Raw genomic sequence first — 16697 nt, 5'->3', positions numbered from 1 at the left:
TCACAAATGTATTTGTAAATCTCAAAGAATGCACTCAATCTTTCTCAGTAACACTTTCATTTCATCTACTACTAGAGATATATTTTTAAATATGACCAAATTTAAATATAAGAGTTCTTTTACGAGTTAATCTTTGTCCACTCCCTGCGACTGAATATCGTTAAAACATATTTCAACGAGTCAAACACTAAGATATTTGGAATAATTTATATTGATAAAGTAAATTGTAAACAATTGGTGTGAAAATAAACTAAGCAAATAGAATCCGTTGCGGAAGGGGACCTTTAAACGAAGTTTTTACTCAAAATTGATCTGTTTTTTGAGACGATTATCCCAGTAGGTCGATTTCTAGTATTTTCGAAAAGTCACTGAAATAGAGAGTACACTATAATAAAAAGTCTTAACTGCATTAACAATATAATGGTACAAAATAATTATTAGCGGCGCTTATACCCAAGGTATCACTTTAGCCCCAAGTCATCTAGCAACTTTTAATGTCTTTAAACAGTTATCTGGGCTTTACTGTGTAGGCGGGTGGTGGCAAGCCCTTCATTTTATGCGAGCCTTCATCTCCCTACTATTCCTATTACCATTAACCTCTACAAGTTTTTTGGAAAGGAAGAAACTTAATAATTTAGGGGAAATCAGACAGAGATCAACTATTCTACCTATAAACGGCGCATTTTATCTTCTTCGATCGATGTTTTGACTTTTTACTTGCTATTTAATATTTTTTGGTTGTAAACCCATGCTTATACCAAGAGTTGGAGACCTTTGCGATGTCTTCTTAAAGGTTTCATATGCTAATTTAAAAAAGTCAAGAAAGAGTTTCCTGTAAAATAAATGACGTTGCCTTAAAACGTGTTCTACAATCATAGAAAAAGAATACCAATCATATTGCTCTATTAATTTATACAATCAATAATTGTAAATATTTAATTTGATGTCAATGGGCTTCTATCTTTTTAATTTGTTAGGGCATGAGATATCAAATGGTTTTGCTTGAAAATGTTAAATTTGGCAGTTCGACCTCACGAAAACTACATTTATTGGCATAAACCTGGCCTTCTGGTGTCAGAGATCTACTTTTAAAGCTTTTAGCTTTAAGTCAATATTTTTATTTTAACAACGTCAAGAATGGTTACATATTTGATGGTGTAATTGGGCTTCATATGGTTTGAACATTAAGGCCAGGGACAATTCAGTTTGAGAGAGCGTTGATCATCTTTCTTTTAACAAGTGACGTTCCACCTCCACAAAGTGGCCAAATTTGAAAGGTATTATTTAATATACCGTTATTTTAGTAGGAATATATCTATACACATTTATTTTAAGTGTTTTAACTTTATTTCGCCGCAAATATTCGTGATCACTTGTTTCTAATTCATTCAGAAGGTTTGAAAATTATGACAGAATTAATAATTTCGAAAATCTTAATTGCGAGGCCATAGTGTTATTTCGTAAAGTGTGTGTTTTTTAAGTTAATCATCTTTTTCAGCGACAATTTTAATTTAAGCATCTCAATTGAAATAATTGGTAGATATTGTATATAATATTATATAATAGATATAATTTCTAGTAGCCCCAATCCTACTATGACTTTTCTTCAATTTTCCCGCCTTTCTTCTGCGATTCATTGTGAATATAGTAATATACTTGGATTGTAAAATATTTGAAATAATTTTGGTTTTCAAAGAAGTTTTTTTGACTTGATTTAATGACTCCTATAATTCAAGGTATTTTAAGAACATTCATATTATAATAAATTAATTTTGATAGCAGTTCGTTATGTGTAACTTTAACTTAATTTCTTATGATATTTGGCTTCCATTATATCAAAAATAACCCACGAACCTTCAGCTTGTGAATGCACCAACAATATTTTACAGTTAACCCGGCTAACATGGGCAGACACTTTGTTCGTTTCCATCTCGACTTTTATGAGCGCATTCGTGACCCTCTTGGCGGAATTGATTTTAAGAAAATTCCGAGTACAAATCGCTTAAAGGGATAATGAAAAGCGTATATAACCTATATTTTATCGATTCCTTATCCAAAAATAAGTCAAAAAATATACTTAAATTACCAAAAAAATTAACTCGATTTTTAATTAAATTAAAACTTCGAGAAAAACGGGCCTTTGTGATTCCGATGCATCCAGATTGTATTCTGCGCTTTTCCCGATTCCGCACTGGCAGCCAATAAAATCGCGTTTTAGTTCCAATCTCAATAGCTAATAACGGCTCCACGTTTCATTATCGATTTCGAAAGCAGAGTAGCAGACAGCTACTGTGTTCTATAGTTTGCTAAGGCCTAATCGTTGTTTATAGTTTTCACGCTGATTTTAGTCATTTTACGAAGATTGCCTCGGAAATTGCGATGTTAATTTTTGTAAATCTTATTGATTCTTAAAAATCTTAAGGTATATATTCCATTCTTCAAAACCTGGAGATATTAGAAGCTGGTTTACTTATTTGGTAAGACCAATTTTGGTCAATTCTACTACATTCAGATCATACTTAAAAAACCACGTTTACTATAAATATGCCTGCTAATGTATGTGCAGTTGATAACTGCGACAATACCCGCATAAGTACCAAAGGAAAAGGAGTTCGATTTCACGTGTTTCCTAAAGATCAAGAAATTAGACTGAAATGGATTTGAAAAACCAGAAGATTGGGCTCCGGTCTCAAATTTAGGAGTGTGTTCTTGTCATTTTCTGATGACTGCTATAATTTCAATTCTGAAGGGACAGAAATATCCATTTACAGAGCTGCGGTGCAAAATGTGATTGGTCCTACACAATTAAAAAAAACGAAGAGTAACTGAAGCCAGTGACGAATAAAGTTCTGCTAGTGCAGCACTGCTTCCACATTCGGGGATTTATTCCCTTTTCCGGGATTTTTCAACCTGGGAAAACGGCATTTCGCGGGGAAGAAATGAGGGGAAAAGTGTTCTTAGCACGGGATTTAGCTTTTCTGATAACAAAGCCTGTTGTATTCGTACTCTAAACGTATATTTAGTCCATGGATATTTTATGAGTCACAGGTGTAAACAATATTTCCAATACGTTAGGTAATAATGAAAGTCATGATCTACATATCCATTTGTGACTTTTGAGGATATATTTTAATAAAATTATTCAAATGTAACTAATTTTGTACAAAATAAAACCTTATATTTGGAATTCGTTTCAGAATTAAACTGAATATTTGTAAAAATTAGTACTAAAAGTTCCAAAACATAACGAGGGATAAAAATGGGTATAATATAATAAATATAATCAGCTAGGCTAATACCCAAGGCACCACCTTAGGCCTAAGTCATCAAGCGACTTTTGAAGCCTTTAATTCAGGTGGTCGGGTTACCATGCGTAGGAGGGTGGTGGCAAGCCCTGCATGCCACGCGAGCCAACAGCTCCCTACACTAACTATTAAAATGGGATAAAAGCGATTTTTTGTTAAATGAATTTATCGCCAGAGGGAAATTTTAGACATCAAATGTGGAAGACCTGGAGTGCAGCAATATCCATGCCAGGGCCATCAAATGTTGTAATATTAGAGACAAGTTTTCACGATCCTGAGAGTTCAACGCAGGCTTTATTGTTCCACACCTAAGCCTCTAGTGTAAGTGTTAATTTAGTTTCTGTTGAGTAAATAATTTCAATTGAATATTTTTGAATATAGAAAATTAGTAGAGAGATTGGTAATCAGACGTTGGGACAGCAAGAGTTAAAAAGGTGAAATCCTAATGGTAAAGCTTAAATTTTATTGTATTAATCACTTTGTTTCATTACCTTTTCGTCGTGTCTTTAAGCACGTTTCAAGATTTGTCAAATATGTCACAAAAGCCCAGTAATAAATATCAATCGAAGAGTTTCTGGATCACTTCTCTGTATTACAACATTTTCAAATGACAAATCTCAGTACAACAGCTTGGGGAAACTATTTACTCGCTGCATTCATGTATTTTTCCGGAATTTTGCTAACGAAGTGTTTAATGGTCTTCAAACATTTCAATCTCAGATGCTCCAGCTCCAGGATGTTTTTTTACTACCAACGAATGTTTCACCCAGTAATAGAAAAGCTATTGTTTTTTTGGGTAATATTTGAAGATATAGATGTTAATTTTTGTACGTCCAATTTATAGTTATGGCATGCTGAACAGGAGGAAATTTTGGAGGAAGCTAAAATATCACCACTAAACCTTTGTTCAGATGGTCTCGCAGATTCGCCTGGTGAGTAATATCAGAAGAAAATAAAATACCCTTTCGGGAGGAAGTATGTTACTTCACTTTTGAAACATCCTGTTATGTTGTATTTTACTTTCTAATAAGAACTGATTAAATATTTATTCTTTAAGGTTTCTCTGCCAAAAATGGATTGTATACCCTCATGAAGGGTGAAAACAGAAAAATTGTCCATTTTGAACTAGTACAGTCAACCGAAGTGAAGAGCTCCAATCAAATGAAAAAGGTGTACTAATATCCGGATTAGTATCAGACCGACATATTGGTATTACAGCGTACATGCGAAAAAACCATAGAGATATTATTCACGAATTCAACAACTGGCACGTCGCTTAAAGTAAAACGTCTACTACTATAGTAAATTCTAGATTCAAAGTTTAAGTGATACCCTTTTTTAGATTTAAAGAAAAAAACTTAGGGCAGTGTCGAGTTTTAAAGGCTGTGAAGATCTGGAAGTTTGGCTACAGTCAATCATCAATCACGTGTATTGGGTTGGCTGCTCTTCTGAAACTAAGGCAGAACGTATAGCAAAATGGACCTCCCTTCTTAACCATATGTGTAACATATATCAGGGTCATAGCAGACTTTCAAAATTGTCTCCACGATGAGATTCCTGCTGACAAGGAACGTTTTTGGATACACAGAGGTACAAAGAATGTCTTTTTTATATGTAGATGATTTAATTATGAATTATAAAAGATATCGGAACAGTCTTTGGTGTATGAAAAATTGCACCAATCATCAATGCCCCTAACACTTGGCAGTAATAGCCCAAATGTCCAACAAATTACAAACTTATTCATTAGAAGTATTCCATTCCGTCCTCAATTCTTTTTTACCAAAAAGAGTGCATTTTCATAAAGATTCAATACTATCAAGGTATAATATCCCATATAGTTTTTTGATATACTTTAAATTGTATATGACTAAATTTTTTAAGGACTTATTTAGCAGCGCTGCACTTCAACGAAAATGGCCAGAAAGCGAAACGTATCAACCAGCAAGGTGAAGTGGAATATTATTTAGCCTATCCTAACGCCAAAGCAAAAGTAATTTTGGAAGAAAATACTTAGTAAGTGAATATAATTTAATAATTGATATGATCCCTCGATAAGATATATTTTTACTTTTCAGATTATGTTGATAAACTATTACAAAAACAGAAAGGTATTAATTAAATGGCACCAGCATGTAAAGCAGTAACCCTAGCTTCAAAATACTCCGAAGGAGTTGATAAAAGCCAAATTGTTGAAAATAAAAGGTAGTCGATTTCAATGAAATTAGCAAGTGCACCTTGTATTACCCCTTCGCCCCGCGCCTATCGTTTAATACGATATGTTGCAGTGCGTTGATGATAATAAGTAAAAGAAAGATGATGATAACGGACAGTAATTAGGATCCTCAATGAAATTCTCGATTGAAATGCTTTTATTGACATATAATAATAACACAAAAATTGCATAATATAAACAAAACGTTTTTGGGATATCGCGGCCTAAGCCCGGACTGGGTTGGGGATCTCTTCTCGTTCCGATTCTGTTCGAACTCTTCCTGTCAAAAAGTCTTGCTGCTTCCTTTGCGTTCTCTGGTTTTGTTGTTCTTCCGTCAAGGGGGGGGGGTGGGAAAGTCGGGTGTCGGAAGTGTAGGCTTGGTAGTGGTTTTTACTTGCAGTTATGGTTTCCTGGGGGGTTGGAAGGCGGCGCTATTATATCGGAGGGGTCTCTGTTTCTACCCCTTTTGGATGACTTTCTATTTTTCGTCATTGGCAACTAAATTCAAGGGATTTTTCCAGAGCCGAATATGACCTTTCACACTGTAAGGCAGGGGTTATGTCGGCCGCTACATAGTTTGAACGGAAAAGGGGGGAAATTCAGACGCTCTTTCCTGTTGGAACTGTTAACTCATGGTGCAATCTGACCTTTTGGGTGGATTTTCTATTTTCTGGGCGCCGGATTGTCTATCTGGGGGTAAGTAACACTAAGGTGGGACAATGAATAAAATAGATTCGCTAAATTATGGTTTTTAAATTATCTTTTCAGTTTTTATGGGTTTTTTAATTTAATTTTAATATTTAGAAGTTTAAAATTATATCCATCTTCTGGGATTTTTCTGGGGCTTTCTAACCATACCACGCATGGCATACCAAGTATAGAAGGGGCTAATTTAGGGCCCGTTCCAGAGACGTTTTCAAAAGTCTCGTTTAAAAACAAGACTCGCGATTTAACGAAACCGATTGAACGAGACCTAGACTAGAGTTATAAAAACGCGTTCCAGAGACATTTTAATGAGACTTCGTAAACTCCCGCTCTCGTTATTTCGCCTTTTTTTTTAAATAAGCTCCGCCCGCGTCCGGAGCCAATAAAAACGCCGGAAAATATCGGCGGTAAGCGGGTCACTTCAATCGCTCAATTAAGCCTTAGCGTTGTCTGTGATTTCTTTCTTGTAAACAGTGGCAATTTTCGAGTTTCGACTACGTAATCTCGGCTATTTATCAGTTATTTCATTATATTTATTAAATTTTATTTATAAATTTACAATTTTTGGTGGTTATTTACATTTGTTTTTATATAATATTTGCATTTATTTATTTAAAAATGGGGTTAGCAAAGAAGCAGAGCTAAGGGCGAAGTTTAACTCAGGTTGAATGAAAGGCAAAAGGAAGCAATTGTTGCTGGGCTTTAAGCTAGAATGGGTTTGGTCAAAAGAGTTATGGGAGTAGTGAAAGCCTACAAAAACATAGTAAAAGCGTGGAAAGAGATGGCAAAAGAAGTGTCAGCCGTTGGTAAGGGGACAAAAAGAACTCGCCTACAAATTAGAACAAAATGGTCTTTCTTAAAAATCATCGTAAAGACACTGGCCCAAGATATCATAATGATCAGAAAATCAACTGGAGATTAGCTGACACCACTTGAGAATAGAGTGGTAAAACTAATTGGCGAAACTATGATTCGTGGTATAGCAGGTGTTGAAAATCGCATTGGTAGTACAGCAATGAAGAAACAAGTACATTAAACTCTACTTTATTTACTTTAAAATATAAAATTTGAATTGTTAAATATACATTACAATTTGAAACCATATAAATAAAGCCCCGTACCTTCTACAAGCGCTAGCAGTTTCACATACCACCAGCGAGAACGAGTTTTTTTTTATTGGTACGCCAAGTACGGGGCGTTTTCACATTACTCCTATGAGTACTCCTCCGAGCGAGGTCGGTAATGCTCCCCTTAATTTGGCTGCAAAGAGACGTGGTAAAATATTTCTATTAAGTAGAGGATATCATTATTTAATTGAAAATTAATTAGGATATCAATATTGATGACAAAACAACGGCAACAAAGATTGACAATGCAAGATATTGTCAATAAAATGGGTATATTTAGAAACGCTCAGTTTAGATGTATTACTTACTAGCAGATATAGCTCAGTTACATTTTTTAAATAGACGCAAGGGCTGAAAACCCACTTCCAAATCCGCCTAGGCCAATGGTAAAGGAAAAATCCAAAAGTGTTTTATGTATTGTTAACGTGATCTTTTCCTACATTCTCTGAAAAATAGATTGACATTAATTAAGATATAAGTAATAATTTGGTATACCTGTTAAAGGTGACAAAAGAAGCTATAAAAAACATCATACCTGTGCCCTCCGAACCTATTGCTGCTAGCAGTGCTGAAACATTAGACCACGTTGCTCTGTCTGTGGTAAATAACCAAGAAGGATTGAATGGGTTTTAGCAGAAGAAAATAGTGGGAAGTACGCTTCTAGTCAGCTTTGGAAAGGCGTCACTTTTCACGAATTTTCGCGCCAAAACGGTTTGGCGGGAAATCGCGGATGAATACATCGTTTAAAAAGTCATTTTTCTTAAATTGAACAATTGTAACATATTGCCCTTCTCATTCTCTGCTATTTGAGCTAAGGCGTATTTGCTTTCGTCGATTATAGCTGTGTTGAATCAAAACAAAAGTAGGACTACTTTTTCAGTTTGGTTTATTATGCGTAAAAAGGCGTTTTCGTGGGTCACACGACGACTTCTACGGCTCAAAGCTACAGATACGTACTTCCCCTATTTTCTTCTGGTTTTAGGAAATTATTCTAAACGAAATGCGCAATTTTCTCTCTCCTTTTCCAGTCATTTGTACAATACCAATAAAATTCTGGTTACCATACTCAACTCTTTTGTTCGGGCTGAAAAGGAAATTTAATTTCAGTGACCTCGCCTTATGAACGAATAATTAATAACCCTGAAACATAATTACATTTACCAGCAGTATGTCTACTACTTTTAAATTAATTTAATGAATATTACTTATTACCTTTTCTCTAGCTTTCAGATGTAACACTTCCCACGACAATGAAACTTATTTCTTTATTGTTGTCAGCTGACACATCGTCCAACGGAGCTGTCTCCATCTTCAAGCAGGTTTTTTCACTTAATATCAGTTTTGCGGTAGATTTGAATTTCATTTGGATATTTTTCAAAGGTGGTTATCACCTTCCGGTGATTTTTTACCCATAAAAGTAGTTAGGGGCTCAATAAACATTTCATTCAGTATATTAGGCAGTTTTTAATTTTTTATCATTGGGTATCAGGTCAAAAGGGAGATGTGTTCCCCATTCTCTTTAAATGATAGCTACAATAATAAATAAATACTTCTATTTTAAGAATTGAAATAATTTTTATTTATATAATGTGTACAAAAATAATTTGACTGATGTTGTGAATGATTCGACAAACACTCAACTTGACAGTTTTGAATCGATAACAATTTTCCGTCTTTCCAAAACATATACAGCAGATGATTATGATGATCTATAATAAGATTATTTTATAATACAATTGCTCCCAGAGTCACATTTTAAATATATCAAAACGAAAAGATCTTTCTTTCTTCTTTTCGTTTTGATATTAAATAAAAATAATGATTAACGAATTCTTACCTGCGTAGCAAAATCTAATCTATGGGGTGTCTTCAATTCGGGCCTTGGCCATTCCCATTTGTAGCTCAATAAACGCGGTTTCAGGTAAATGTTTGATTGGTAGTGCCAAAAATCCTTTTTTTATATTCAATTCATAGTATTGGGTCACTCGCGATACATTATTTTCAGCGGGACATCTGTTTCGATATTGATTACACCTTGTTTTATCATGTTAGCTCGAAGAAACTCCGCCGCCATTTTTTCACTATTTTCGCCTCCGAACGCGTAAACGAGAGCTCCGGAGCTCTCGTCTAGCTCTCGTTGAAAAACAAAACTTTTTGTCTCGTTCAAATGTCTCTGGAACGCGTTTTTGAAAAAGTTTCGTTAATTAACAAGACACGCCCCCTTTTTCGTTAGTTAACGATAATTTTTCGTCTCTGGAACGGGCCCTAAGTGTATTAAAGGATTTTAATCAATTGATGATTTTTGATTAAACTTAATGTACACTATGGGAAATTTATCAAATATAGGAGTATGGGGCACATAAATGAAACGCAATCTTAATTCTATTAATATTCATACATGGTATTATAAAAAAAACAATTAACACAAAACAAATTTTCTTCCTCGATTGAGGGCATTTAAACAAAGAAAAAAGATAAAAAAAAACTTCTCGCCATATGGCGCCACAGGGGTAACACTTGTTAATAAAACAAAATAGTTATTTACATGAAAAAATATTTGGTTATTTTCTAGAAATATTAAAAATATAAAATAAATTGAATAGAAAATACAAAAATTACTTAAAACTATGTTAGTTTAAAAATCAAGGAAACGTGGGTATTTGAATCCAGAATATTCTTCCGATTCTTCTGGAAATACCTCCTTCATTTTCCGAACAGCGCAACTTGCAATTGGAGTTCTTCTATTTTTCCCCATTCTACCATAAACCACATATATAGTTGCGATAAGCCACTTACCTATATTTCCTATAGGAAGAAAACGAAATAAATTTTCTAAAACTGGTTTCCCTTTATTGAACAATTAACTAAAGCCCAGTTCACACTGTGCAAATAATTGGGCCACTTAATTGAAACCAACTAATTGTAAGCAAGAAAATTGTACAGTGTGAACAGAAAAAGTTGGAACAATGGTTACAATTTTTTGTTCACACTATTCAATTTTCTTGCTTACAATTAGTTGGTTTCAATTAAATGGCCCAACTAATTGTATAGTGTGAACTGGGCTTTACTCGTGTATGTTAAAATCATTTGCATCGTGCATTTGCTGAGCGTATTGCATGTAGGCGACTTCCAATACATCAATATTAGTGCAGTTCAGTATAAATTTCCCTAATGTTTGTATACAGGCATGACCAACTGCTTTTTCTTCAATCTGCCGGACCTCCTGACCAAAAACTCTTTCAACGGCTGTAGGCATTGCTACAGAGTTATTGCACCTGCACCTATTTTTATACTTAAGTTAGTTAAGAATTCAAGCTTTTTGAAAGAGTTACAGAAATAACAAGTTTACTTACCAATTTCTATTCCCAATTCTTTCATTGTTGACATCCACGTTAACTTCATTTTCCTCCTCATCCTTACTGTCTCCATTTCTATGTTGAGCGGCCCTTAGTTCGAACATATACGGTTGCGCGCCTAAGCTTTCTTCCTCCATATTAGCCTTAGCTTAAACGCTTAATTATTAATCAAGATTCAAAACCAAACCGCACGAAACGTATTACTAATTTCAAACTATAAACAACGATTAGGCTTTAGTGAACTATAGAACACAGTAGCTGTCTGCTTCCGAAATCAATTATGAAATGCGAGCCGTTATTGGCTATTGAGGTTGGAAATGAATCGCGATTTTATTGGATGCCGTTGTGGAATCGGGGAAAGCAGAATACAATCTGGATGCATCGAAATCACAAAGGCCCGTTTTTCTAATAGTTTTAAATTAATTAAAAATCGAATTTAATTTTTTTTGGTAATTTAAGTATATTTTTTTGGACTTATAATAAAGTATTAATGGATTTTATCAATAGGAAAAGGAATCGCGGGTTTATGAAACGTTTGAGTTAACAAGCAGCGAGAACTATAGCTTAGGAGGGGCTTAATTATCTGACAATATCGGTAACTAACGAGTTGCCGAATAACATGGCAGTCATAGAATTAAATAATTTATTCGCATGTTGGTATTTTTAAAAAGGGGAAAAAGTGGTTGACCGTGCATCCCAAACTTTGCCTAATAATTAAGTCATTAATGAATTTACTCTTCCTTTGAGAAAAATGAGGCGGAAGGTGATGGGCCAAGTGCGACCCCTAAGACATAAGTTTCACCCCATCAGAGAGATCACAAGAAGATATTTTCATATAATTGTCACAACTACAAAGTTCTTTAATTTGGCCATATTATTACAGTCTTGATTTCATTTTAGACCTAGGGAGTTTGGTGAGGGGCTAGATGGGTTGGCCGTTAAAAAATATTTCAGGCAACACTTTTTTTTCCTTCCCACCTCTCGTGCTGGTAAACAATTCCAGCATTGTTCCCGAGGACCGTCTTAACATAATCATTCTCCCGATAACCCATAATACCCATTCATTCTTCGTCACGTAGACTCATAAATATTTATTAATTCAAGGAAGGTTTTCCGCTTTTTCCGTCCCAGTTCTAAGTGTTCATGTAATTTTTAAATAAAAATGGAAATTTAGGAATGAAATACTCAAACGTGGTCTTCGTAACACTTAACTTAAATAAGTGGTAAACCTGTGGGGTTAACCACTTCCTAAAGTTCTGTACAGCGAGTACTGACTTTGGTAGTGCAAAGTGTAAGATCGATAATTTTATGACTTTAGAACAGTCAAAGCGATACTTTGGAACACTAATTTCCGAAAGTGTTCCGTCTCTCGGGTAGACCTTAAAGTTATCTTAAATATTTCCGATTCGAAAAATTTTAATGCGCTGTAGCTAGAATTCGAAAATGTAAATGACAACACAAACTTTTCTTTCGCGATTTACCATGCAAATTCACATAAAGGATCAAACTTTCAACTATTAAATTTGAGTTTGGTAATAATTTTAAGAAAAAGATGTCACGGAAAATTTTAAATACACACAATCTGATGTATTATATATATATATATATATATATATATATATATATTTATTCCGAGTAACATGGTTTTGGAAATATGGTAGCGGAACAGGAATAATTTAATTATTTTTAAACGGACTGAATTACCTTCTTTTGGAAATACGGTAGCGAAAATCGAGCGCAATAACTTTAAATTAAAGATGAAACAAATTTTTCTTGTTACCGGGTTTTCGAAATAAAGCAGCCATGTTAAATATCACAATAGAAGTCCCGCGAATCGGCCAGAAATCTCACTAAAAATTTAAATTTCTTACTAACTATAGTCGGTCTTAATTTAAAAAATATGGAGACTCACAAGTGGAAAATAGCGAAAAGCCAATTAATGGGAACAATGATTAACTTTTGGTCTCCGATTTCAAAAATCTATAACGGGTTACTGCGAGCATGATATTTTATTTCTAAGCCTAATCTTTGGAGAGTTATGATCAAGATAATTGCCCTCGGTGTTGGGCACCGCTCCTCTCATTGTGAGCGGATTTGTTATTATGAGCGAAAATGAGCGGTAAAATATATTTTTAAAAGAGGGCAAAACAAAAATGAGAGGAGCGAAAGTTTTACCGCTCAAAAAAAGATCGGAAAAAGAGGAAAGGAAATTTTACCTCTCAAAAAGCGGAACGAAAAGAGTGAAAATTTTACCGCTCAAAAAGACGTGAGCCTAACACATTTACGACGTTGTGACTTGTGTGGGTCTCTCTACGCTGTCCACAAAAAGCTTTCTTAGAATTTAAATTAAGCAGAGTAATTGTAGCTATAAGCGGTTATAAGTTCTATTGCAACCACAGCTATTCTAAAATATAACTTTCATGGAAATCGGACTTAAATTAAGAAACGTTTAGTAGACTTTTAGACAATATAAAATCACGAAAATTGGGGTCCTGTAAATTACCCCAAAAACCATACTTAAAATTAATATAGATGAATATAACCGAAGATATAGGCCCGCGGAAACCTAATATAACCAAAAAATATTTATTTACGTTATCGGTAAGTCTTCGGCCGCCGGGATTTTGGCACTTATTTGCGATTATCTAAAAAACTATGAATGCAAGCAAGTTGAAACCACTTTTATTTTTAACATTTTACTAATATCTTTCATACCTATGCCTTGATTCACGTGTAGCATTTCCACATCCGCCGGAAACGCCAAATATCGTTTTTACAACTTTTTTAATAATGATGTAACGCTCCTGAAACCTGCATTTGTGGATTCAGAAGGGTCGATTCATATTTAGAAAGTGCCATTGTTATCCGGCTACGTCGAACGGCTGCTAAGATATGGCCTATCGAAAATTCGGGTCTCATTCGGATTATTATAATATTTTTATTGTTTTTATATTGTGATATCAAAAATGAGGTTAAGTAACAGACTTAAATGTATAATTAAAATAGGGAATAAAAGAAATGAGTTGAAAATTTTCTTTTAGCAAGCTGTATTTGAATAGTTATGGGAAGTTTTCTTTTTGGCTACCGGTGGGAACTTGGAGGAACCAATCTACTATCTTCCCGATATCAGAGTTTGTGGCGTCAGAAGTACATCTGTGTTTTTTCAGTTGCTGAAAAGTAGTGATTGTTAATTTAAGGTAAAATAGTTGAGACATATACCCAGATTAATTTTAGTAGTTTGCAATTTTCTGCCCTCCCAGCTAATTTCAGATCCAAGTGTTTTGCTGCAATAATCTGTTAATAAAGTCTTTAGATTGAAACTTCCAGATTGCCATAGATACGGGAACTAAAGAACAAATATAAAAGTTCTAAAAATATGAAGCAGTTAATTTCACATACGTTTTTTGTCTAGTTTATTTATTTTTGGACTCAAAACTAAACATTGCATCAAGGGGAAGCCATAATCATCTGCAATTAAGATACTAGCTTCTTGAGTATCTGAACCCATGGCACCATTATTATTCCTGCTGGCCATTTCATTATTTGCACCATTTTTACTTAATTTTTGTGGGTGACTTTAATAATATATTGGTTACGTAATCTTACTTTCACCCAATCTATTAAAATATAACTTACGATTATTATAGGATTTTTACCTTGCGATTTTGAATAATGTTGTAATTATTGAGAAATTTGGTATTGATTTTGTGGAAAATAATATTATTACCCGATATAGTATGATGATGTTGCACGACGCACCACCCGTCTCTAGTCGGCCATACAGGGTTAGTGAAGGAAAAAGGCTTGAAATTGAAAAACAAAGTCATAAAACCCTTGACTAGTCCCTGGGCGTCTCCCGTCGTATTTTAGTAGATCAGAAAAACGGTAAAATTAGATTCTGTGTCGAATATTAAAAACTAAATAAAATAATTAGAAAAGACCCATATCTCCTTCCGAGAATCGAAGAAATGCTTAGTTGAATGAAAAAAGCTAAATTTATTACAGCATTAGATTTACGATCAGGTTATTGGCAAATTGAGATGCATCCAGACAGTGCACCCAAAACGGCTTTGATCACGGAGTCTGGAAAATACCAGTTTAACGTAATGGCGTTTGGGCTCATAAAGTCTCCGTCATCGTTCCAGCGGTTGGTGGATGAACTATTCCGTGATGGGACTCAGTTTGATATTTGTGTGTATCTGGATGACATTCTCGTAGTTTCTAATGACTGGGATCAATGTTTAATTAATTTAGAATATGTACTATCACAATTAAGAGATGCCGGTTTAACTTTAAAGATTGAAAAATGTGATTTTGCAAGAACCGAAGCGAAAATACTCGGACCTAGTTAACAAGACGGGAATTCATGTCGACAAAACAAGATTTGAATCTATCGAAAAACTTCCCGCGCGTTTTATTCCTAATTACTCGATCAAATCGGAACCTTTGAATAGGCTGAAACGTAAAAACATTCCTTTTCGTTGGGGATCCGACCAGCAACGATCGTTTTAATCACTAAAAGACGCAATATATCGCGCCGGACCACTTTCGATCTATAGAGTGTTGTCGTCTGAAACCCTGCGACGTCACCATTCTAATTTGCCTATTGATAAAAAACGGTAACTGTCATGGCGGCCACTATTAACACTACAGCTCTGACTTAAGAAGTTTTCAAAATCGTATCACACGACAGCACTCTATAGGTCAGGAAGTCGGTGTATCTTAACTTCGAACGCTTCTGACCTGGGTGTGGCCGCGATGCTTAGTCAAATTCAAGACGGTGATGAGATTCCGTTAGCATACGCGAGCAGACTTTTAAGCGCTGCCGAAACGCGTTATACAACAATGGAAGAGGAGTGAATAGCCATTCATTGGGGCGTTAAAAAATTTCGATGTTTTTTTGGAAAGTTTACCATTTACCGTAGTGATTGATCACAAGTCACTTCGGTGGTTATATTATGTGAAGGACCCAAATGCACGCCTGGTAAGATGGGCTATGTTTTTGCAGTCATTTCAGTTTAAAAATGTTTATAAAAAGGGAGTAGAAAACGTAGTAGCAGACGCGCTTTCTCGCGCGCCTTTAGGTCAATCAAGTGGATAATATAATATTACCCCCTCCTCCTCACGCTATGTTCAATGTATTTGATTTATCCGATGTAAAAACCGCTCAAACTGTGGACGCGGAAACGAAAGAAATCATCGATAAGTTAGCGGAGGGAAATGAAAAATTAGGGAGACTTTTTGAAGTAGTAAATGGTGTGCTATATAGTAGGCCGTGGGGAACCTCACCGATAATAATTCATTAACCTCAACGTTTTCGAAAAGAAACTCTCCGGTTATTACATGACCACAAAACGTCCGCACATAGAGGACGTGATAAAACTTTGACCAAAGTGCGCTATAGATATTTCTGGCCCAAATTTAGACAAGACGTTCAACATTATGTACGTGGCTGTCTTGTTTGTCAGCAATATAAGAGTAGGAATCGTTAAACTCCAGGTTTAATGATGACTACGGAAATAAGTTGTCCCTGTAACATGGTGGGGGTAGATATTTTAGGGCCCGTACCATTGACTGTCCGACGTAACAGGTTCCTCATTGTTTTCGTGGATTATTTTACATATGTGGAGTTGGTTCTGGAGAAACGTATCACAGCGGCAATAAGCTGCGATGTGTTCACGAAGCTTATGTTGCGTTGAGGCTGTCCACGACGTGTCTTTAGTGCCCAAGGTCGACAATTTGTATCCACTCTATGGGAGGGAAATTGTAAGCTCTTAAAGGTCAAAATGAAAACTACTAGCGGGTACCATCCCCAAAGTAATATCGTAGAGCGTTTGAATCGCGTAATTGGCGAAATGATATTAATGTATGTCGGAAATGAACATCGTCGATGGGATCAGTCCTTGGAATTCTTACAATTCTGCACCGCAGGACACGACAGGACGTTCTCCATTCTATATTAATATGGGACGTGAGCCGCGATTGCCAT

General features: G+C 35.1%; 1 protein-coding gene across 1 annotated transcript; it reads right to left on the bottom strand.

Annotated features, from left to right (window-relative positions):
* Positions 1 to 10416: 10416 nt before the first annotated feature.
* On the bottom strand, positions 10417 to 10845 carry LOC149933842 (uncharacterized). Its single transcript, XM_090180793.1, has 2 exons — positions 10706 to 10845; positions 10417 to 10633 (listed from the first exon to the last, which is right to left on the bottom strand). The coding sequence occupies exons 1-2, from the start codon at positions 10843 to 10845 to the stop codon at positions 10417 to 10419; spliced, it is 357 nt and encodes a 118-aa protein (XP_090036919.1).
* Positions 10846 to 16697: the final 5852 nt, after the last annotated feature.

Source organism: Leiobunum rupestre, chromosome 7 (assembly GCF_980474605.1).
Source record: "Leiobunum rupestre chromosome 7, qqLeiRupe1.1.hap1, whole genome shotgun sequence".
NCBI classification, from domain to species: Eukaryota; Metazoa; Arthropoda; class Arachnida; order Opiliones; family Sclerosomatidae; genus Leiobunum; species Leiobunum rupestre.
This window is presented reverse-complemented; position numbering and strand designations above follow the sequence as displayed.